The sequence below is a fragment of the Myodes glareolus genome, chromosome X (assembly GCF_982192425.1).
Source record: "Myodes glareolus chromosome X, mMyoGla1.1, whole genome shotgun sequence".
NCBI lineage: Eukaryota > Metazoa > Chordata > Mammalia > Rodentia > Cricetidae > Myodes > Myodes glareolus.
Genome location: NC_142053.1, coordinates 71,560,204 through 71,583,625, shown reverse-complemented (window position 1 = coordinate 71,583,625; position 23,422 = coordinate 71,560,204). Strand labels below are relative to the sequence as shown.

Sequence of the window (23,422 nt, the reverse complement as noted above, 5' to 3'; positions counted from 1 at the left end):
TCCTGTGGAAACAAGAGCAAAACCCCTTCCCCAACGTAGCACATCTCCTGGCTTCCACTGAGAGGTCAGCACTTCCTTGACATAAACCAGTTGATTTAGTTCAGCAGACTTTTCCATTATCCAATGTCTTTCTGCCGCTGTTGTTCCCTTCTCATCAGCATTAAGAAAATTCAAGGTTAATAGGGCATTATGTAATCTATTTCTGGGGGCATTTTCCACCCCTTTCTGTTTATTTAACATATCCTTTATAGTTCAATTTGATCTTTCTATGACTGCTTGACCTGTAGGATTGTATGGTATACCTGTAGCATGCTTAATATTATAATAAGCAAAAAACCATTTCATTTTCCTAGATACATAAGCTGGACCATTATCTGTTTTTATTTGTGCAGGTATACCCATAATGGCCATAACTTCTAATAAATGTGTGATTACTGAGTCAGCTTTTTCTGAGCTTAAAGCAGTTGCCCACTGAAAGCCCGAATAAGTGTCAATGGTGTGATGTACATATTTTAATTTTCCAAATTCTGCAAAGTGGAACACATCCATCCGCCAAATTTCATTTCTTTTAATACCCTTTGGATTAGTCCCTGCAGAAAATGGTGTTTGGTTATAAAAAGAGCAAGTAGGGCATTTCTTTACAATCTCCTTAGCTTGTTGCCATGTAATAGAAAAGTCTTTTTTCAAGCCTTTGCTATTGACATGATGTTTTTTATGAAATTCAGATGCATGCAGCACACTACCAATCAATAATTGATCAATATCTGCATTACCTTGTGCTAGAGGACCTGGCAGACCCGTATGGGATCGGATATGTGTTATATACATAGGGCAGAGCCTGTTCCTGATCATGTCTTGTACCTGAATAAACAATGAAGTCAACTCTGTATCATCTGGTATAAATTCAGCAGTTTCAATATGCAAGATAACTCGTTCTACATATTGTGAATCTGTAACAATATTAAGAGGTTCTTTAAAATCCCTTAGCACCATAAGAATAGCATATAATTCTGCCTTCTGGACAGAAGTATAAGGGCTTTGTTCCACCTTACTCAATTCATCTGATTTATAACCAGCCTTCCCTGATTTATTAGCATCAGTATAAAATGTATGGGCTCCAGTTATTGGAGCATCACGTACAATTTGAGGAAGAATCCAAGAAGTTCTCTTTATAAGGTTAAGTATACCGCTTTTTGGATAGTTGCTATTAATTTCTCCCAAAAAATTAGCACAAGCCCTTTGACATGGTTCATTGTCTTGCCATAACTTTTTTAATTCATCAGTAGTGAAAGGCACTATAATTTCTGCTGGGTCTATACCTGCTAGTTGACGAAGTCTCAGTTTACCTTTTATAATTAATTCAGAGACCTTTTCTACATACGTTTTCAATTTTTTACTTAGTTTGTGTGGTAAAAAGATCCATTCGAAAATAGTATCTTCCCTCTGCATTAAAATTCCCGTAGGAGAAATTCTGGAAGGCAATATGACTAGAATGCAACTAAGATTTGGATCCACCCTATCTATATGTGCCTCCTGTAATTTTTCCTCAACCATTGTCAGTTCCTTTTCTGCTTCAGCTGTTAACTCTCTGGGACTATTCAAATCTTTGTCATCATCTAAGGTTTTGTTTAAATGAATTATTAGATCAGGTGTTATCCCAACAGCTGGTCGTAGACTGGAAATGTCTCCTAACAATCTCTGAAAATCATTAAGAGTCCGTAACCGGTCTCTCCTAATTTGTGCCTTTTGTGTCCTAATTTTCTGTAAACCTATTTTATAACCTAAATAATTAACAGAATCTCCTCTCTGAATTTTTTTCAGGAGCAATTTGCAATCCCCATTTAGATAATACTATTTTTACTTCTTCAAACAGCCTTTCTATGGTGTCTTTGTTTTGATCAGATATCAGGATATCATCCATATAGTGGTATATTATGGACTTAGGAAATTGTTTGCGTATAATTTTCAATGGTTGGCTTACAAAATATTGGCACAGGGTGGGAGAGTTCAACATTGCCTGTGGGAGGACGGTCCACTAGTACCTCCTTGCAGGCTGAGAGTTATAAGTAGGCACTGTGAAGGCAAACTTTTCTCTATCTTTTTCTTGTAATGGTATAGTAAAGAAACAATCTTTCAGATCAATAACTATAAGAGGCCATCCCTTTGGTAACAGGGAGGGCAGAGGAATTCCAGATTGCAGAGGGCCCATAGGTTGAATAACCTTGTTGATAGCTCTAAGATCTGTCACCATTCTCCATTTACCAGATTTTTTCTTAACAACAAATACAGGAGAGTTCCAAGGGCTGGTAGAATCTTCTATATGTCCAGCATCTAATTGCTCTTGTACCAGCTGTCCTAAAGCCTGTAACTTTTCCTCAGCTAAAGGCCACTGTTTAGTCCATATTGGTTTCTCAGTCAACCATTGTAGAGGCATGGCTGTTGGTGCCTCTGAAGGACCATCAATTGTGTTGTGATCTTGTATAGCTCTAATGACTGGTTTCTGCCATCTGTAATATCTTATAATATTGTCCTCAGAAATATAGGCTCTGGAAGCAGCAGGAATGTTAATTTGGGTATTCCATTGCTGCAATAGGTCACGGCCCCATAAATTCACTGCAATATTAGCTACATATGGCCTTAATTTTCCTATTTGTCCATCTGGACCTATACAATTGACCCATCTCATGCTTTGTCTTACTCGAGATAGGGTTCCAATTCCTAGGAACTGAATATCTACCTCCTGAAGAGGCCAATGCAGATGCCAAGATTCTGGAGTAATGATACTTATATCCGCACCTGTGTCCAGTAAGCCAGTAATAAATTTGCCATTTACTCACACTCTTAGCTGTGGTCTTTGTTCATTTATAGAAGTCTGCCAGAATGTAGGTTTACTTTGTCCTCTTAGATTTCTTGATTCATTCACCACATTTAACTCATCCTTCAGGCTGCTATTACTTTTAACAGCAGGCATGGGACATTCTAATTTCCCTGAAGAGGCATGTTCTCTGCAGTGATCGGAAATGACTGGACCACATTTGCCATGGGGGCCTGTGTGAGGCCCCCCATTGAGTTTCCCGATGGCAACGGGTTGCCCTGTTTATCTCTTGTTGACCTACACTCATTCGTCCAATGCCTGCCCTTTCCACATCTCCTACATAAACCTGAAGGCTGAGTTCTCCTATTACTGTTATTCCTAGAAGAGGCATTATTCCTGGAATTCCATTGTCTGCAGTCCCTTTTCATGTGTCCCATTTTGCCACAATGAAAGCATTTTGTAATCTGATGTCTCCTTTTACCTTTGGAAATTGCTTCTTGCACCCAATGCTTCATTGCCATAATCAAATGTATCAACATTCATTGTATGTAAAACCCATTCATCCAAAGGTGCTGATCTGATCTTTAAAGGCCCCAGGATCCTTTTGCATTCTACATTGGCATTCTCATAAGCCAAAGACTCAATTACTATATTTCTTGCTTCTGGATCAGGTATCCCTATTTGTACAGCCTTAGTTAGTCTTTGTAAAAAGTCACTAAAGGGTTCTCTCGGACCCTGTTTGACCCTGATATACAATTCTACTCTCTGACCTGAGTCTTGAACCCTGTCCTAGGCTCTTAGATTTGCTGTAGCACATATGGATAAAATGTTTTCATCATAAAGAGCTTGTTCCTGAGGATCAGAGTAAAGTCCTTCCCTAGAATTTGATCTAGAGAAACCTCAATTCCTTTTGCTGATTCTTTTTTTTTCAAAGTTTATTAAATTATGAAAGTTTCCATTTCTGCCCCTCTTCCCAACACCCTCCCACTCCCCCCCTCCCCCTCCTCCTCCCCCCTCTCCATCCCTAAGAGCAGTCAGAGCTTCCAGCCCTGTGGGAAGTTCAAGTTTCTCCCCCCTCCCTCCAGGTCCAGGAAGGTGAGTATCCAAACAGACTGGATCCCAAAAATCCAGTATATGCAGAGGAAACAAGTCCCAGTGTCATTGTCAATGGCTTTTCAGAAAGACTGCGGGCCAGCCACATTCAGAGAATCCAGCCACATTCAGAAAATCTGGTTGGATCACGTGCTCGTTCAGTCCCAGTCCAACTGGCCTTGGTGAACTCTCATTAGATCAGTCCCCTTGTATCAGTGGGTGATCGTACCCCTCATGGTCCTGATTTCCTTTTTCATGTTCTTCCTCCTTCTGCTTTTCATTTGGACCATGGGGGGCTCAGTCCAGGGCTCCAATGTGGGTCTCCATCTGTATCGCCATCCATCGTCAGATGAAGGATCTATGGTTGTAAGCAAAATCTTCATCAGTATGGTTATAGGCCAAGGACGGTTCAGGCACCCTCTCCTCTGTCCAGAGAACAATCCGGGGATCTCTCCTTGGACCTGGGATCCCATTTATAATCAAGTTTCTTGTAAACCCTAAAATGACTCCCTTAGTTGAGATATATTCTTCCCTGATCCCATATCCATCCTTTCTCCTTCCCCCCATCTCAGTCCCCCGAGTTTTCCCCATTCCTCCCCTACCCCCTTCTCTCTAACCCTCTCCCCTTCCAACAGCCCTCCCACCCCCCCCATGCACCTGAGGTTACCTGGGATTCTTGTCTATTTCCAATCTCCAGGAGGATAAGTACATGATTTTCTTCAGGTTCACCTTCTTATTTAGCTTCTCTAGGATCTCGAATAATAGGCTCAAAGACCTTTAATTATGGCTAGAATCCACTTATGAGTGAATACATACCATATTCCTCTTTTTGGGTCTGGCTTACCTCACTCAGTAAAGTGTTTTCTATGTCCATCCATTTGCATGCAAAATTCAAGATGTCATTGTTTTTTACCACTGAGTAAAACTCTAGTGTATATATGTTCCACACCTTCTTTAACCATTATTCTATTGAGGGGCATCTAGGTTGTTTCCAGATTCTTACAGGCTATTACAAATAGTGCTGCTATGAACATAGTTGAACAAATGCTTTTGTGGTATGATAGGGCATCTCTTGGGTATATTCCCAAGAGTGGAATTGCTGGGTCTGAAGGGAGATTGACTCCCAGTTTCCTGAGAAACCGCCACACTGATTTCCACAGTGGCTGCACAAGTTTGCATTCCCACCAACAGTGGATGAGAGTTCCCCTCTCTCCACATCCTCTCCAACATAGGCTATCATTGGTGATTTTGACTTTAGCTAATCTGACCAGTATAAAATGGTATCTCATAGTTGTTTTGATTTGCATTTCCCTGATAGCTAAGGATGTTGAGCATGAACTTAAGTGTCTTTTGGCCATTCGAAGAGTAAAGTCCGTCCCCTAGAATTTGATCTAGAGAAACCTCGATTCCTTTTGCTGATTCTTGTTGTTGTAAAAGTCTGGCCTCTTGTTTGAATAGGCATTTGAAATGCCATAAAGGTCCGTTCTCGAGGACAGCTGACGTTAATTGATTCTAATCTTGAGGGGTTTCCCTGCTGCTCAGAGCCCAGGATTTTAACATCTCCCTAACAAAGGATGAATGTAGTTCATAATTCACAATTGCTTGTTTAAATTCTTTCAGGTCATTCATACGTATAGGCTCCCATGTATGTTCTTTAATGACCTTAGGGTTTTTGGAGCCGGTTATCTTTTCTGATGTTATTACTGGAAAGGCAGGTATAACTCTACGTAGACTGAGAGTTTTTTGAGGTGAATGTTGCCTTTCTACCTTTTGCTCCTGTTCATCAGAGTCTATGATTTCCTCAATCTTTTTAAATCTGCTCACCATTGCCTTCTGTAAGTCTTGAATCTCCTGTCCAGTATTATGCTCCAAAGCTTTCATTAACGATTCTAAGGCATGGAGCTTGTCCGTTAGAGATACCATATCCTCCTTGGACATAATCCTCATGGCATGTACTGTGCCTTCTTGTATGGAATTCCTGTCAATTAATCTATCATACCCTTTTGATAAAGTTCTATTTTCACATTCAATGGTTATAATCCTCTTAACTAATGTTTCAGCATTTACAGTCATGGAATGGAGGTTACGAGTCATTTTGGTTGTCCCCTCCTCCAGAGCAGTGATGCTCCCTTCTAAAGAAGCAATATCAGACTGTACCTTCTTGATATTCTGGTCAGTCAACTGAGTCATATCAGACAAAGATCTCGTCTCCTCCTTGAGAACTCCAAACTCTGATCTAGTCTCCTCCTTGAGAACTCCAAACTCTGATCTAGTCTCCTCCTTGAAAACTCCAAACTCTGATCTAGTCTCCTCCTTGAAAACTCCAAACTCTTTTTTGAGGAGGTTGGTGTCAGTCTGAATTGTCCTTAAAGTTTTAATCTCTGCCTTCAGCATTGTGGATTCAATCTGTAAGGACTGTATCATCCTTATAAAATAGCCAAACACCAGAAAAGCAACAGATCCCAGAAATAACCAAGTAAGAGGAATATCAGAGACATCCTTCAGAATATCCTCCATAGTGCAATTAAAAAAAACATTGAACTTTTGGATAGTAATATTTTCTGACATTTTCAATCAAAAGAAATTGTACTTGTATGTATGTACGTATGTATTTTCAACCGAAAAGAAAAATCTTACCTGTAATGACCATTGCCTGCCAGTAGGTGGCAGGGGTGCACCTGAATCCACATGGCAATGGCGTCAATCCAGGAAGTAAACTCTAAAATATATACACTCAAATCCAGAGGTTAAATTCACAGATCGTGTGCTCCGGCACAGGTCGAGCGCTGGACTCAACCGGGCGGCGGGGAAGACAGTGCCCGAAAGGGGTAGCAGAAGCCAAAAAATTCCCTCCCCAATCTGCCCGAGGTCGGGGCCAGTCGGGAGTCAGTAGTGGTGTGCAGCTCTGGTTGCTTGGCCCGCAACATGAGGGGGGGGGAAATCCCACACGTTCGGGAGCCAGATACTGGCAAATCAATCCCACACCAGTTATGTTTTAAAGGGGTATTTATTTTGGGGGGTAAAACTTACATGCACCATAAACCATCAGGAAGGGAGCTTAGTCACTGGAGCAGGAGCTGGGAGCAGGAGCTGGAACCAAGAGGCCGAGCCGAGGCTTGCCGCTCTTCTTTTAAAGAGAAATATACCATACCCCAGTGGGCTGGTATTTCAGCGGCTATTGGCTGACAGAGCATAAGGCACTCCTGCAGCACTGTGGGTTCATGCTTCAGCAACTATTGGCTGAAGCAATGGAAGGTACTCCCGCAGCAAACATCACCATGTATAGGCAAGGGATCTGAGGTTTGAAAAATTTTGCATTTGAAATGTGCATAAATGCTCTAGACATTCCAAATGACTGTACTTGCATTTCCATGTGTGTACTATTTTATCTCTTCTCTTTATAAGGGTTTATTAAATGAATCAATCATTGAATGGGAGTGTTTGCCTAGTAAAATACTGGAATCACTGAAGACAATGAAATATGATTTTAAACAGTAAGACAATGATGTTGTCCCTGGTTGCATATACATGTATTCTCAGCTATTCTGGAGGCAGGGGCAGTGGGGATTGCTTAGTCATATGTATTCCAGTGTATTCTTCCTACAAAATAGCAAAAGTCATATCTCAAAAACAGAAACAACAGAACCAAAAGTTTTACTTTCCCCCCTTTTATTGAACATAGACTCTTTTCTCATACAATATATTCTGATTAAAAGTTTCCCTCCCTCTACTCCTCCTAGTTACTCCCCACCTCCCATATCTTCTGGATCCACCCCTTTTCTATCTCTCATTAGAAAAGAAAAAGCTTCAGAGGAGACAAAATACGATAAAATCAAATGTAATAAGATTAAGTAAAATCTATCATATCAAAGGTGGACATGACAACCCAATAGGAGGAGAAGAGTCCCAAGGGCAAGCACAAGAGTCAGAGATCAACCCACCATTCTCACAGGAGTCCCATAAAAAATATTAAGCTAAAAGCAATAGGATGTATGCATATGATTTGATGCAGACCCATGAAGACCCTGTGCTGCTGCTTCGGTCTTTATGACTTCAGGTGAGCCTTGCTTAGTTGTTACAGAGAGCCTTGTTTCCCTGGTATTCTCCATCACCCTTGGCTCTTTTCATTTCCTCTTCCCTGGGATTCCCTGAGCTGAAAGGAGAGGAATCTGATGGAGTTATTTCATTTAGAGGTGTTTGTTCCAAGGTCTCTCTGTGTAGTATCTGGCTGTGATTTTTTTGTATTTGTTCCTGCTGCAAAAGTAAGCCTCTCTGACAATGAGAAGATAAAGCACTGGTTTGTGAGTATAGCAGAATATCATTAGGAGTCATTTTATTGATACTTTTTTAGACTAGTAGTATTTGGTTTTATACTAGGTCCCTGGAATATGAAGTCTCTGGTTCTTGGTTACCTAAGCAGTATCATGTGCGTTCCTTCTCATGGATTAGGCCTTAAGTCCAATCACATATTGATTGTCTAGACCCACACGTTTTGTGCCAAAATTGCCATAGCATATTTTTCAGGCAGGACAGATTATAGGTCAAAGGTTTTGTGGCTGGATTGGTGTTTAAATTTCTCTTTCAGTAGCCTGCAGAGTACTTTTTCACACCAAGAAGACTAGAACATAGGGGTAAAGACTTCATGTACGTATGGACTTGATTTGTTCATGTTCAATGAGGTGTGTGTGTGTGTGTGTGTGTGTGTGTTTGTGTGGTTCTCCATGATGGTGCCATGATGTCAGTTTGTAGAGAGAAACCCTTTGTCTTAGCAACAATATGGGTAGTTTGAGGATTTCAAAGGAACCATTTTTGCCAACGACTCAACTGAATGCAATACAGTCCTGCCACTGGAAGCCATGCCTTGCTACAAGAGATAGCCATTTGAGACTCTGTATTCCCCTGACTAGGAGTCCTCATGAGAATCATCTTCATACATTCCAGGGAGTTTTCACGGTGCTAATTTTCCACATACCCCCAAATGTCCCCTAATTCCAGCTTTCTCTCGTTCCACTCCATCTCTTCCAGCATGATGTCCAGCTTCCATACCACCACCCGCCCCTCTCAGGGAGATTCATGTATCCCCCAGAGCCCTTCTCTTTCCCCCCCTGCTTTAGGAATTGCAACTTGATTATCATTTACTCAATGGCTAATATCCACTTATAAGTGAATTTATACCATATTTATCCCTCTAGATCCTTGTTAGTTCACTCAGGATGATATTTTTCTAGTTCCATTCATTTGCCTGCAAATTTCATAGTGTTATCTATTTTTCATAGTTGAGTAATATTATATTGTGTAAATGTATCACATTTTCTTTATTCATTCTTCTATTGAAGAATATCTTGGTTGTTTCCACATTCTGGCTATTATGAATTAAGCTGCAATGAACATGGTTGAGCAAGTATCCTTATGGTAAGAAGGAGCATCCATTGCATATATGCTCAAGGATATAGCTGTATCTTGGGGTAGATCAATTCCCAACTTTCTGAGGAACTACATACTGATTTCCATAATGATTGTACAAATTTACACTCCCACCAGTAATGGAGGAATGTTCTCCTGGTTTCACATCCTTGTCAGCATGAACTGCCACACGTGTTATCTCAAAGTAGTTTTGATTTGTATTTCTCTGGTGGCTAAGGATGCTGACCATTTCTTTAACTGTTTTTCAGTCATTTGAGTTTCCTCTATTGAGAATTCTGATTAGATATCTATCCCACTTTTTAAATTTTTTGATATGTATATTCTTGAATTCTTTATATAGCTAAGATATTAGCAGAATACAAGAGATGGAAGACAGACTCTCAGGTATTGAAGATACAATAGAGGAAATAGATTCATTGGTCAAAAAAAGTTAAATCTAACAAAAGCTTAACACAAAATATTCAGAAAATTTGGGACACCATGAAAAGACCAAACCTAAGAATAATAGGAAGAAGAGAAGAACTCAAAGGCACAGAAATTATATTCAGCAAAATCATAGAAGAAAAATTTCCCAACCCAAATAAGTATATGCCTATGAAAGCACAAGAAGCTTACAGAACACCAAATAGTCTGGATCAAGATGGTCCCCTTGCCATATAATAATCAAAACACTAAACATGCAAAATAAAGAATAAGAGCTACAAGGGAAAAAGGCCAAGTAACATAAAAAGGCAGACCTACCTGACTCCTCAATGGAAACAACGAAAGCCAGAAAGTCCTGGTAAGACATTGTGCAGACATTAAGAGACCTCAAATGCCAGCCCAGAGTACTATACCCAGCAAAATTTTCAACCACCATAGATGAAGAAAACAAGATATTCTATGACAGAAACAGGTTTAAATCACAAATCCCATCCTACACAAAGTACTTCAGGGAAAACTCTAACCCAAGAAAGTCAGCTATACCCTCAGAAAACACAGATAATAGATGATCTCACAGCAGCAAATATCTAAGATGAGAAATGAACTCACAATAACATCACCAAAAAATCAGAAATGAAAAATGTGACATAAAAACAGGCATGGAGGAAATACAGAAGATCATCAGATCATATTTCAAAAACCTGCACTTCACAAATTTGGAAAATATAAAGGAAATGGACAATTTTCTGGATAAATATCACTTACCAAAGTAAAATAAAATGAATACCAGATAAGCAAATTAAATAGAATTATAACTGCTAAGAAAATAGAGTCATCAGAAGCCTCCGAAGAAGAAGAAGAAGAAGAAGAAGAAGAAGAAGAAGAAGAAGAAGAAGAAGAAAAGAAAAGAAAAGAAAAGAAAAGAAAAGAAAAGAAAAGAAAAGAAAAGAAAAGAGGACCAGATGGTTTCAGCGCAGAATTCTACAAGGTTTGCAGAAACAGAATTAACACCAATAATCCTCAAATAAATTGTTTCACACAAGAGAAACAAAAGAAGCATTGTCAAACTCTTTTTATGAGGCTACAGTCACCCTGATAGCCAAACCACACAAAGACACTTAACAAAGAGAATTATGGACCAATATCACTCAAGAATACCAATGCAAAAATACTCAATAAAATTCTGACAAATTGAAGGTAAAAACACATCAGAAAACTCACCCACCATGACCAAGTAGGCTTCATTCCAGAGATGCATAGATGGTTCAACATATGAATACTGTCGATGTAATTCACCATATCAACAAACTGAAAGAAAAAAAAAATGATCATCTCATTAGATGCTTAGAAAGCCTTCAAGAAAATTCAACAACCCTTTATGATAAAAAGTCTTGGAGAGATCAGAAATACAAGGAACATATCTAAACATAATAAAGGCAATATGCAGCAAGCCAACAGCCAACATCAAACTAAATGAAGAGAAACTCGCAGCAATCCCACAGAAATCAGGAACAAGAGAAGGTTGTCCACTCTCTCCATATCTATTCAATATAGTACTCGAATTTCTAGCTAGAGCAATGAGACACCAGAAGGAGAACAAGAAGATACAAATTGGAAAAGAAGTCAAACTCTCACTATTTACTGATGATATGGTAGTATTCATAAGTGATCCCAAAAAGTTCTACAAGGGAACTCCTGCAACTCATAAACACCTTCAGTAATGTAGCAGGAAACAAGATTAACTAAAAAATCTCAGTAGGCCTCCTGTACATGGATGATAAATCAGCCAAGAAAGAAATCAGAGAAACATCATCCTTTACAATAGCCACAAATAGCATCCAATATCTTTGGGTAACTCTATTCAAACAAGTAAAAGAGCTGTATGAAAAGAGCTTTAAATCGTTAAAGAAAAAAATGAAGAAGATACCAGAAAGTGGAAAGATCTCCCTTGCTCTTGGGTAGGAAGAATAAACATAGTAAAAATGGCACTCGTACCAAAAGCAATGTACAGATTCATTGAAATGCCCATCAAAATTTCAGCAAAATTCTTCTCAAATTTTGAAAGAACAATACCCAACTTCATATGGAAAAACAACAATAACAAAAAAAAACAGGATAGCCAAAACAATCCTGAACAATAAGGGAATCTCTGGAGGCATCATAATCCCTTGCTTCAAATTCTACTCCAGAGCTACAGTACTGAAAACAGACTGGTATTGGCATAAAAACAGACAGGAAGATCAAAGGAACTGAATCAAAGACCTGGATATCAATTCATACACCTATGAATGCCTTATTTTTTGACAAAGAAGCAAAAAAAATATAAAATGGATAAAAAACATATTCAACAATTGGTGCTGGCATAACTGGATATCAACGTGTCAAAGAATGAAAATAGATCCACAATATATTGCCATTCACAAAACTCAAGTCCAAATGAGTCAAAGACATCAACGTTAAACCAACCACACTGAAACTCATAGAAGCGAAAGTGGGACGGACACTTGAACACATTGACACAGGAGACCACTTCTTAAATATAGCCCCAGTAGAACAGACACTGAGAGAAACAATTAATAAATGGGACCTCCTGAAACTGAGAAGCTTCTGTAAAGCAAAGGACATAGTCAACAAGACAAAATGGCAGCCTAAAGAATGGGAAAATATCTTCACTAACCTCACATGGGACAGAGGATTGATTGATCTTCAAAATATATAAAGATCTCAAGAAATTGTCATGAAATGAACAAATAATCCAATAAAAAAGAGTTACGGATCTAAACAGAGAACTCTCAACAGACAAATCTCAAAGGGATGAAAGATACTTAATGAAATGCTCAACATTCCTAGCCATCAGAGAAATACAAATCAAAACAACTCTTAGAATCCATCTTACATCTGTCAGAATGGCAAAAATCCAAAACACTGATGACAGCTTATGCTGGAGAGGATGTGGGGTAAAAAGAACACTCCTGCATTGCTGGTGGGAGTGCAAGCTTGTACAGCTGCTTTGGAAATCAGTATGGTGATTTATCAGAAAATAAGTAAACAATATACCCCAAGACCCAGCAATACCACTTTTGGGTATATACCCAAAGAATGCTCAATCATACCACAAGGACATGTGTTCAACTATGTTTATAATAGCATTATTCATAATAGCCTAAACCTGATAGCAACCTAGATGCCCCTCAACCAAAGAATGGATAAAGAAAATATGGTACATTTACACAATGGAGTACTACACAGTGGTTAAAAAATATAAAAGTAAGTACATCTTGAAATTTGCAGGCAAATGGATGGATCTAGATAAAAAACATATTGAATGAGGTAACCCAGACCCAGAAAGGTGAGTGTGGTATGTACTCACTCATAAGTGAATACCAGCTGTAAAGCAAAGGATAACAAGCCTATATTCCATGACCCCAAAGAAGCTAATTAACAAGGAGGACCCTAAGAGAAACATATGTAGATCCCCCTGGGAAGGGGAAATAGGCAAGATCTGAGAAAATAGGGAGTACGGTGGTTGGGGGAGAAGGGAGGATGTAAGGAGAGGAGGTTTTATTTATTTATCCTTTATTGTAGAAGATTTATTTATTTTTATTTGCATTAATGTTTTCCCTGCATGCATGTTTGTGTGAGGGTGAAAGAATCCCTGGAACTGGAGTTATAGACAGTTATGAGCTGACATGTAGGTGCTGGAAATTGAATCTGGGTCCTCTGGAAAAGCAGCCATCTCTCTATCCCCTCCCTTTATTAGAAACTCAGTCTTCTTCAAGAAAAGCAGTGCTTTTAACTACTGAGCCATCTCTCCAGCTCCACATATTTTGGGTTAATAAGCATGTTTTCTGTTATTTATATATAGTATATAAAAGTGCCATGCCACAATATATGTGGAGTGAATGCTCAGGACGTTGTTGATCTGCCACAGGTACCAATATGCCATTCTTACATTTTAAAGACCTCTGAACCTGAAGTGTGGTTACACTGTTTCATATATCATTGTGCCATCCAAAGTGTGACACCTCCGTCCATTGCCCAACTGCTATTACAATAAACAGTGCTACAAGCCCAGGCCCTTTTGATACTACCATACATACTACCTTGGCCATACAACTATGGCCATTAGCTCTTCTGCCTTTTTGTTTTACTCAATGGATAGCATCAATAGTGAGCTGTGCTATAGTGTCAGTCCAGTTGCTTAACTTCCCACTGGTCAACCTCTGTATATCAAGCACTTCCTGGTTAAGGGACCAACCCTTCTTAATTTTTTCAGACCATAGGTACTAGAGCTACCAGGAGGTGTTGGAGGAGGCCACTTGTTTGTTTCCCAGCCACCCAACAGTTTAGACCAGAAATAATCACATAGAAACTGTATTATTTAAAACACTACTTGGCCCATTAGCTTTAGATTCTTATTGGCTAACTTAATTTAACTTAACTTAATTGCATCTTAATTTAATCCATCTCAATTAATCTGCGCATCACCAGATGCATCACCAGATGCTGGTAGGTCGTAGCCTTCCAGCAAAGTTTTAGCATGTCTGTCTCTGGTGGGGCTAAATGGCTTCTCTCTAACTCTGCCCTTCTTTCTCCCAGCATTCAGTTTAGTTTTCCCCATATAACTAAGTTCTACTCTATCACAAGCTTAAGACAGTTTCTTTATTAACCAATGGTATTTTATTCACAGCAGCATACAGAGAGGAATCCCACATCAAGGAGGGGGTAGTAAGACAGTTTCATAGGTAACAATTATATCTTGGGAGTCAATAACTACTTAAAAGGACACTTGCCTGTTATGGATATGGCTACAACTTATTTTAGAGATCAAGTTTATTTTATATTGGAGCTGATGAAATATGGCACTTGTCCACCCCTTTTATGAGTAGGATGGTTCCCATTGTGGATAATAGAGTCTCAGTCTCTAGTAGGCTTTGCACACTGTTATAAATTCCAGTTCTGAAAAGGTACATTACTTTTCTCAACTGTTACTAAAAAGCCAAGTGTACCTCTTGTTCTTATCCTTACCATGAAGTCTAATCTATGCCAGGTGCTGAACAAATGACCTATAGCTGCATACCCAGCAATTCCCAGAACCTGAGATTGGGAATTAACCCATCTCAATTAATCTGTGCATCACCAGATGCATCACCAGATGCTGGTAGGTCGTGGCCTTCCAGCAAAGTTTTAGGTAGTGAACTAGGTGAGAAATTTTTGAAGGCCATAAATAGCCTAGGAGCCAAAAGAAGCCTGTAAAACTCATAGTATCCTGGGAATCAGAAGGCTTATGTGTAATGTTGCATGTTGTCTGAAATTTAGCTGGTCATACCTGAAGAATACACCTCTCATAGGAATTGTGTAAATTGCCCAAGACCTTGAATCCTAAAGTAGGCAACCCCATAAATTTCTGTGTAACTAAGTGAATAGTCATTCACAATGTATTAATAAAAATCTATACAAATAATCCCTGAAAGAATAGCTTATATGTTTTTGACAGGGTATAGTCTTTATTAGTGAGGATATATATACATACTTTCATGTGTGTATGTTTGTATGTATGATGGAACAAGATAGTATTTAATATCAATTAGGAACCTGCATTCTTCCTTTCCAAATGAAAATAACTCAGTGTTAAAAGTTTGATTCAAAGGAATGCTAAAGAAGCAAAGGGAAGTTAGATACTATACTTAATTCCCAATAGTCAACAATTAGTCTCAAAGATGTAGTAATAGTTTTCACTGAGAATACGCGACTATGGAAGATGTGGTGAGCAGTTTATAACACCCCAGAACACTCTATTTTATGGTATCTCCAATCTGAGCTGAGTACCTGAAAACTCATGCTACCTGGTAGCAGGTGCTGCATTGCTTTCACTCTCAACACCAGAACTGGCTATCCTGACTATCTTTTTTGTTTGTTTGTTTGTTTGTTGTTTTGTTTTGTTTTTCAAGATAGGGTTTCTCTGCAGTTTGGGGGCCTGTCCTGGAACTAGCTCTTGTTGACAACCAGACTTGCCTCAAACTCACAAGAGATCTGCCTGCCTCTGTCTCCTCAGTGCTGGGATTAAAAGTGTGAGCCACCACCACCTGGTCAGAACTGCCTATTTCTTGGGTTTAAATTCTCCTGCTGAAGTTCGGAATGTCCTCCTTTACAGAATATCCATCCTAGTTCTCAAGGACAAGAGCGGTTTTATCACTGTCATGGAAAACCTCTAGTCCCTAACAGCCATCAATTTGAAGCAACCATGGCCCCACTCTTAATCATGCCAAGTCAGAGAAATCCAGGCTGAGCACCCATCAGTGCTGGAATGTGGAAGCTCTTTTTTCCTCTGTGGAAAGAAGAGCAAACATTTAGAACTGTTTTTTATACCGAAGTTCCTTCCATAAAAGTACCAACATCGCATTTTGGGCTATCAACAGAAAGTAAATCATAACACATCTGCTTTCTTGTTATCTTAACTGGCCTTTATTTCTTTTTTTCTCCATTTTATTCTTATTTTCTTCTTTTCCTATCAAGTCTTGTGGCAAGTTGTACCTTGTCTTGGCCACTTTGATTTTTCCCAGGCTCCCAGTAGCTTCACCCATACAATAAATATTCTGACTGACTATCAGGATTAAGAGAGAGAGGGAAAAATGATAGCACATTATCAAGAAGCATTTTGTAACAGCTATTTTTATTGCAGCTATAAATACAGCTTTATCATGGCCTTGAAGACTTGAGCACAAATTGCCACTGAATGCTCAAGTCTTGCATAATATCCTCCCTTCCTCTATATTTTAAATTTTGTGGTGATTCCCCCTGACAGCAGTTTACATAGTACATTCTGGTACCATGAAACCTAACCATTCAAGGAAGCTTCCCAATCAGCATCAACTTGATTTTTCTATGTTGTGTGACAAAAGTATATAGTTTCTTCAATAATAAAGCCTTACCACGAAGTTCTGGTTGTCAGCAAAGTGTAATAGTGATAGCTTGTATTGTTTCAGGGATTTATGGGTCACCTTTGACCAACAACCCGAGGGGAGGTGTCCCACACTTGGCACTGGCCTTTTAGCTTGGCAACCTTTGGCTTTTAGAAAGACCATAATCCCGTTTAGGATGACTCCAACTAAACATTTATATAAATATTCTCTCTGTGTTTAAGTATGTACATATAGATATAGGATTTATAGCTTTTTCAAACATCCTATTTTTTAAGTCAGGGCCTCACTATGTATTGCTGGCTGGTATAAAACTCACTATATAGACCAGTTTAGCTGCAAGTTCACGGAGAGCAACAGCCTGCCTCTGCCTCTCAAGTGCTGAATTAAAGGCATGTACCACCATGCCTGGCTCTTCAAACATTTTAATGTTAGTTATCCCATCTACAACCCTCTCCTCTGCCCTACTCTCACATCCACTTCTGCACCTAAACTTCCATTACCCTCATCCCCTGCTTCATATAACCAGTGTTCTACTATTCCATTCTCTTCAGATATTTATTTTTCCTCCCCATGATCTTTTTCCTAGTTTCCTAGATTCCACAAGTACTCCAAGGTAGGCATCCAAATATAAAAACTTGATGGTAATCCATAGAACACTCCCACTTTAAGTGGGTGGGTGATATGGGATTCCCCTCTGTATGTTGTGAATACCATTGGTGAATAAAGAAACTGCCTTGGCCTGTTGATAGGGCAGAACTTATGTAGGTGGGGAAAACTAAACTGAACATTAGGAGAAAGGAGGCAGAGTCAGAGAGAAGTCATGTAACTCCACCGGAGTCATATGGAACTTTAGCTGGTAAGCCACAGCCACGTGGCGATACACAGATTAATAGAAATGGGTTAAATTAAGATGTAAGTGTTAACCAATAAGAAGCTAGAACTAATGGACCAAGCAGTGATTTAATTAATCAGTTTCTGTGGGATTATTTCGGGGCTGAGCAGCCAGGAACCAGCAAGTGTCCTTCTTGCAACAGGTGGGATGAAGATAAGAAACTAAGAAAGGCCTTTAGAGATAAACAATGAACTAGAAAAAATGCATAAATAAAAGAATGTTTTAGAAGTCAGAAAGAAGGGAGAGTATGAAAGAAGGGAGAGTGATCAGCTGTATTAAATGTTGCTGATAGATTAAGTAAAATGAGGGCTTAAATTAGCTTTAGCAACATGAAGTTGAGGATAATAAATGAAATGTTATTTTAGAACAGAGTCAGAAACAGTTACTATACTAAATATTTGAAATATTTCTTTGTACTTAATTCTCACAATGGTCTTGAGCAGCATATAAAATTCTTTGTTTCATATTGTCATTATGGAATAAAATCTTTTTGTAAAATTTCATTCATTAATTAATCTATTTGACACATGAATCCCTGTATTTATCACGTAAAACATGACATTTTCAAGTATATATCCAGTATGATATGGTTAAATCTAGTTAATTATCATATGCATGACCTCACTTTTTTGATGAAAGCATAATAGTCACTCTCTTAGTACTTTTCAAGATGATAATATATAATCATTAAATACGTTCATCATGCTTTAAAAACAATGTTTCTTATTTAATTATAATCCTATATTTTGACCAAGAACTAATCAATATGATCCACATTTTTAAATCTCATTCACCAGAAATGTCAGTGTTACTTGGAGAATATATTAATGGTATCAATTTCCCTTAACCCATTCCACTTTACTTAACCCCATAGCACTTCTCAAAATTACTAATTTTGCTTGTATTTTTCTACTTCTCTCTGCTATATTGTAAGTTAATTGAGCATACTGGTCATTTTTTATTCAATGTATATCACAAATATTAGAAATAATGTTTAGGACATAGTCCATATGTATTGAAGGAAGGAAATATCATTATAAAATAAATAATTCATTTGTGATTCATTGCTAGGTTAAAGAAGAAATATCTTCTCACCAAAGTCTTTTTCTAGGAAAAACACATGCAGATGGATATGATATATGGAAACTCTTCTTTGGCCTCCTTAAATGTGTGACATATTAAATGGCACATCCTATAGGTAGATTAGTACTGATTTGAAACTGGCCAATATATGTTCTTAAAGAATCATAGATCATCAGTGCTACAAAAGACTATAATACCCATCAAATAAGTTTCTTCATGTCAACCATATAGTAATATTTAATGTGTTGAAGCAACACAAAAGGCCACAAGTAATTTAGTTACTAATTACCTTTATTGGACAATAGAGTAATCTAATACCAATCCTTTAGGAGACAGTGAAGAAATCACTAAAGACACTACCCCAGCAAACTCCTCCTTTAGTTACTCTTAGGGAGGCATAAAAAAAAACCCAAACCTTCTGCCTTCACAAACATGTAGACATATTTATGTGGGTGTATGTGGTGCCAGTTTTCAATCTATGCACCAGAGGGCCATAGTCGTGTTACTTGGCTGCACCCCAAGACTTATAAAAATGCATGTAGTTCATAAATGAGTCACTTCTTCAAATAAATAGATAGATAGATAGATAGATAGATAGATAAGTAAAAGAGAAACTTAGGAGTCCTGGGAAAGAAGAGGACAGGCTTATTTTTCAGGCAGTCTAGTCTCTTCTCATGTTTCTTCTTCCATTTATTGTGGTACAGCAAATCAGTCTGATAACTTGTATTAAAGAAGTGAGTGGGGAGGGACGTACTCAGCCTGCCTTTAAAGAATTGGCAGTTTAGCTGGAGTAGAACTCTTTTAAAGAAGCGAGAGAGCTAGAGCAACCAAAGCAGAGCACAGGTAGGAACAGGGAGCTAAATGTATATAGTTTTGAAAGCATTCATAAGACAGCTTTCTTCTCTCCCTGTTCTCAAGTGCTAACTCCCTCATCTTCATTAGTTGCTGGTTAGAAAAATCCTAAAACCCTACAGCTTTGATATGATCACTTAATGTGTTCAAACATGTAGGTTTAGAACACTTGTGCTAATGGGAAAATGGAATGACGTAATCTCTTAAGAAGGAACTTAAGGAGAAATTTCATGGTCGAGCAACAATGAAATGTCTGATTCACCAATATAAAGTAGCTTGTATTCCCCTGTTGTGTGAGATATTTATTTTATCTCTACCTAGATGTCAAAATTTCAGAGGCCAGTGGGGAGAATACTGGTACATGGGAGACAGATGTGAACAACTCTGGAACACTGTGGACCTGATTTTAGTAGCGACATTGCCTGGAATAGCACTGGCTTTAATTGTTGGTGTGGTAATCCAGATTATCCACTACTGTAAAGGGAAGCCAAAGAAGAATGGAGATCAACACAGGTAAAAGATTTCTAAATACTTTAGAGAAAAGTAGATAGTTTCTCATGCGACCAACAAATGAATCAAGATATAATGACTGCCATTTATCATGCATACAATGTATGTTTTCTTTCGTATTCATCAATATTATAATTCAAAGTCAAATTAACGTTGCCAAATATACATATTTAATTTAGGATTTTGGTATGGAAAAATTTAAAAGCCCTTCTCTACCTAAAAACCAAATGCAATTGACAAAATGTCCTATTTCAGGGTTTTCTTTCCACTAAGGCAGTGTTTGTGTGCCCCATGCATTCTGTCCTGGTGATGTGGGAACAAATGGTCAGACACTGCTGTGCTTGTCCAACTCCCTTGTGCCAGTAGCAACACCCAAGACAGCAAACGATGAATCAAATAGCCTTGACTTCGATGAGACTCTGTCTTATTTAACTAATTTCACCTCCTTGGGCTTTAATTTCCTTATCTACAAAATAGCAATGTTTATAATCAGACCTACTCACTTCACAGATGATGAGGATAAGACTAAAAGCAGCTATCAGGCATTGTCTGTTTATTATGCATGGCAAGATGAGTTACAAATGTTTCACGCATATGAATTCATTTAGTCCTATTAACAACCCTATAAAATACTGATGAGACTACCAAGGCATAGAGAGATCAAATAACTTGACCAAGTTTGTGGTCCAGAGTCTGGTTATTGGGCATAATTCCATGCTGTGCTGATGAAATCTGATTAACTAAAACAGTATTAAAGCTTGTATGCCTTTATGCATCACCTTTATTTCTTTACGTAAAACAAACTCTATCCTTTCTTGTTTTCAACTTCTGAACTAGAAATATGAAGTTTAAATACCAATGTATGATCTTATCAATTTTCTATCAATTAAAATTCCATCTACTTTACTTTATCATTTCTCTATGACGTGATAATGTTCTCTTTCAAGCATATGGGGATTCTTTAAATATTATTTTTAAATGAGAACTAACTGGTACTGTTTGCCTCATATTGATAAGGACTAGTTTTCAATTTGTAACAAAATTAGTGATTTGAACTGTCATAGGTATTTGTCTGTTGAAAGAGTAAGATTAAACTCACCAATTATTTTATCATTTTAAATTTCGAATCTGCGCTCCATTATTTCATATTTTTAGGTGCTATGAGGTGTGTGTTCACATGTTTATCAACATTAGTGTTGCAAATTCAACTTAATATGAAGAATTTCATGTTTTCAGTTGATATAATCTTTAAACCCTTTGAGACACTAAAGAATCACCATAAGTAACATTTATGTAGGTCACTTTAAAAATAATCTCTGTAATTTTCCTATCCCAATGTTCTGTTAGATTTAACATCTTTATTTATGTTTATGTGTGTTTGTTTATGCAATGTGAGAGTAGATGCCCATAGACACTAGAAGAAGGCATCTTGATACCCTGGAGCTAAAGTTATAGACAGTTATGAACTGCCAAATGTGAGTGCAGGGAACTAAATTTGGGTCCTTTTGAAGAGCAGAAAGTGATTTTAACCATTGAGCACTTAACTCCAGTCCTCTATTTCAAAGGTCTTAATCAATGGACATGTATTCCAATTCTCTTTCTTCTATTGACTGAATTTGAGTCAATAGAAGCCAAAGTTCACTGTTTCTTTACTTATAGAAAGAATATATGTCTTACTTCTTCACTAGTCTGAGATTTTAATGAAATAGTTAATGATTATTATTGAGAATGATAGATAAACCTGACACTTTATTCTAACAAGATAGTAGTAGCCTTCATAGGGTTTGAACTCTTTTCTGGGCTTTCTGTATACTTCAGCTACTCTACTTTCTTTCACTTAATGTGATTTTAGTTTTGAGCTTATTTTTATAGCTCTTTTATTATCTGGATTGGGAATTGATGAGATAATTATAAATCTACTCTATAAAATTATTTATCTTAGAGGAGAATGTTAAGATTATTGAGCGTAAGTAAGGTTCACACTTCTTCCCCAAAAATCACTAAGTAGGTAGTATAGGAGAGTTTCTTTAAATTTTCTTATATGTAAATTGAATTTAAAACACCTAACTAGCAGGCTTTATATAACATTAAAATGAGACAATGAAATTCTTTGTGTAATATACTGCTTTCTAAAATTTACTTTCAATTGCATAATAAGTAACATAGATTAATGGTTGGATAGGAAAGTGAATATATAAATATGTATATATTAATATATGCAATAAAATGGTAATGGTTGAATCAATGTGGGAGATAAAGGGATATTTGCTGAAATTTCTTTTGACAGCTCTATGCTTGAAAATTTTTGCAATGAAATGTTGTATAAAATCAGATAAAGTAAGGCATGTTAATCATGAATCAGATTTGATTGATTGCAGCTTTTGTCAATTCTTTTTCTTGAGTACAGTCTTAAAATGGGAATATTCATTGTGTATTATAAAAACATTTATTAAAACATTTGTATAACCAGTTATGCAAATGCCTTATCATAACTGAATTGTGTTTTTGTTTTTATGTGCCAGAGAAGAGAGAAATATGCCAGAACTTCAACCTCACCAAAATTCTGCATATGGTTTTGATACTGACAGGAATCTTCCTCAGTCTAATCAAGGCGAGGTAAACACGGAATCTCATTTGTCAAATAAACTAAGTTTTCAGAAGACATCAAAGAGAGAAATGCCATAGAGAACGAAAGTAGAGCATATAAATGTTAAAAGTAAATGTCATTAAAAGATATAATTTCAAAATTATGATATGTTTGTTGCAGCCTAAGCCTGCAGCAGTGACACTGGCAATGATCCCTCCCTCTTCTTGCCATTATTTTCTTACAGGGAAAAATCAAGATAAAACAGATAGCAAAGACAGGCTTGGAGAAAACTGAAACGCAAAACAAAAAGTAAACAAAAGTTGCCCGAGGAGGACAAGGAAGAAACGAGTAAAAAGAAATTTGCTCTAGATACTAAATCTTATATCTAATAATATATTTCCAATTGGACAGATCATTTAAAAGAAGTCATGTGGAGATCTTGGAGACTCAATGTATTTTAGGAGTAGCTCTGAATAAGAAAATAAAAGGGACCTTGCTGTCACATTAGACCACAAGTATAAGAGGCATCAGAAATGTTGCTGTTCAAACAAACCATAAAGTGCCACTGTTGTGGTTTGAAAGAAAATGCCCTCCCAAAATGAGTGGCACTATTGGGAGTTGTGACCTTTTTGGAGTAGGCATGGTCTTATTGAAGAAAGTGCCTCACTGTGTGGGCAGGTTTTGAGGTATCTTTTCTCAAGCTTGACTCACTGTGACAGTCAACTTGCTGCTGCCTTCTGGTCAAAATATAGTCAGCACTGTCGTGTTGATATTGGACTGAACCTCTGAAACTGTAAGCCATCACCTCAATTACATGTTTC

General features: G+C 37.7%; 1 protein-coding gene across 1 annotated transcript in view; it reads left to right on the top strand.

Moving 5' to 3' along the window:
• The window catches only part of LOC125389476 (uncharacterized), a 65,073-nt gene that overhangs the window by 5,987 nt on the left and 35,664 nt on the right, over positions 1-23,422 (top strand). The window contains exons 3-4 of the mRNA XM_087902683.1: positions 19,826-20,017; positions 22,537-22,630. Of these exons, the coding sequence (XP_087758809.1) occupies positions 19,826-20,017; positions 22,537-22,630 (286 nt within the window). The remainder of the gene's footprint in view (positions 1-19,825; positions 20,018-22,536; positions 22,631-23,422) is intronic.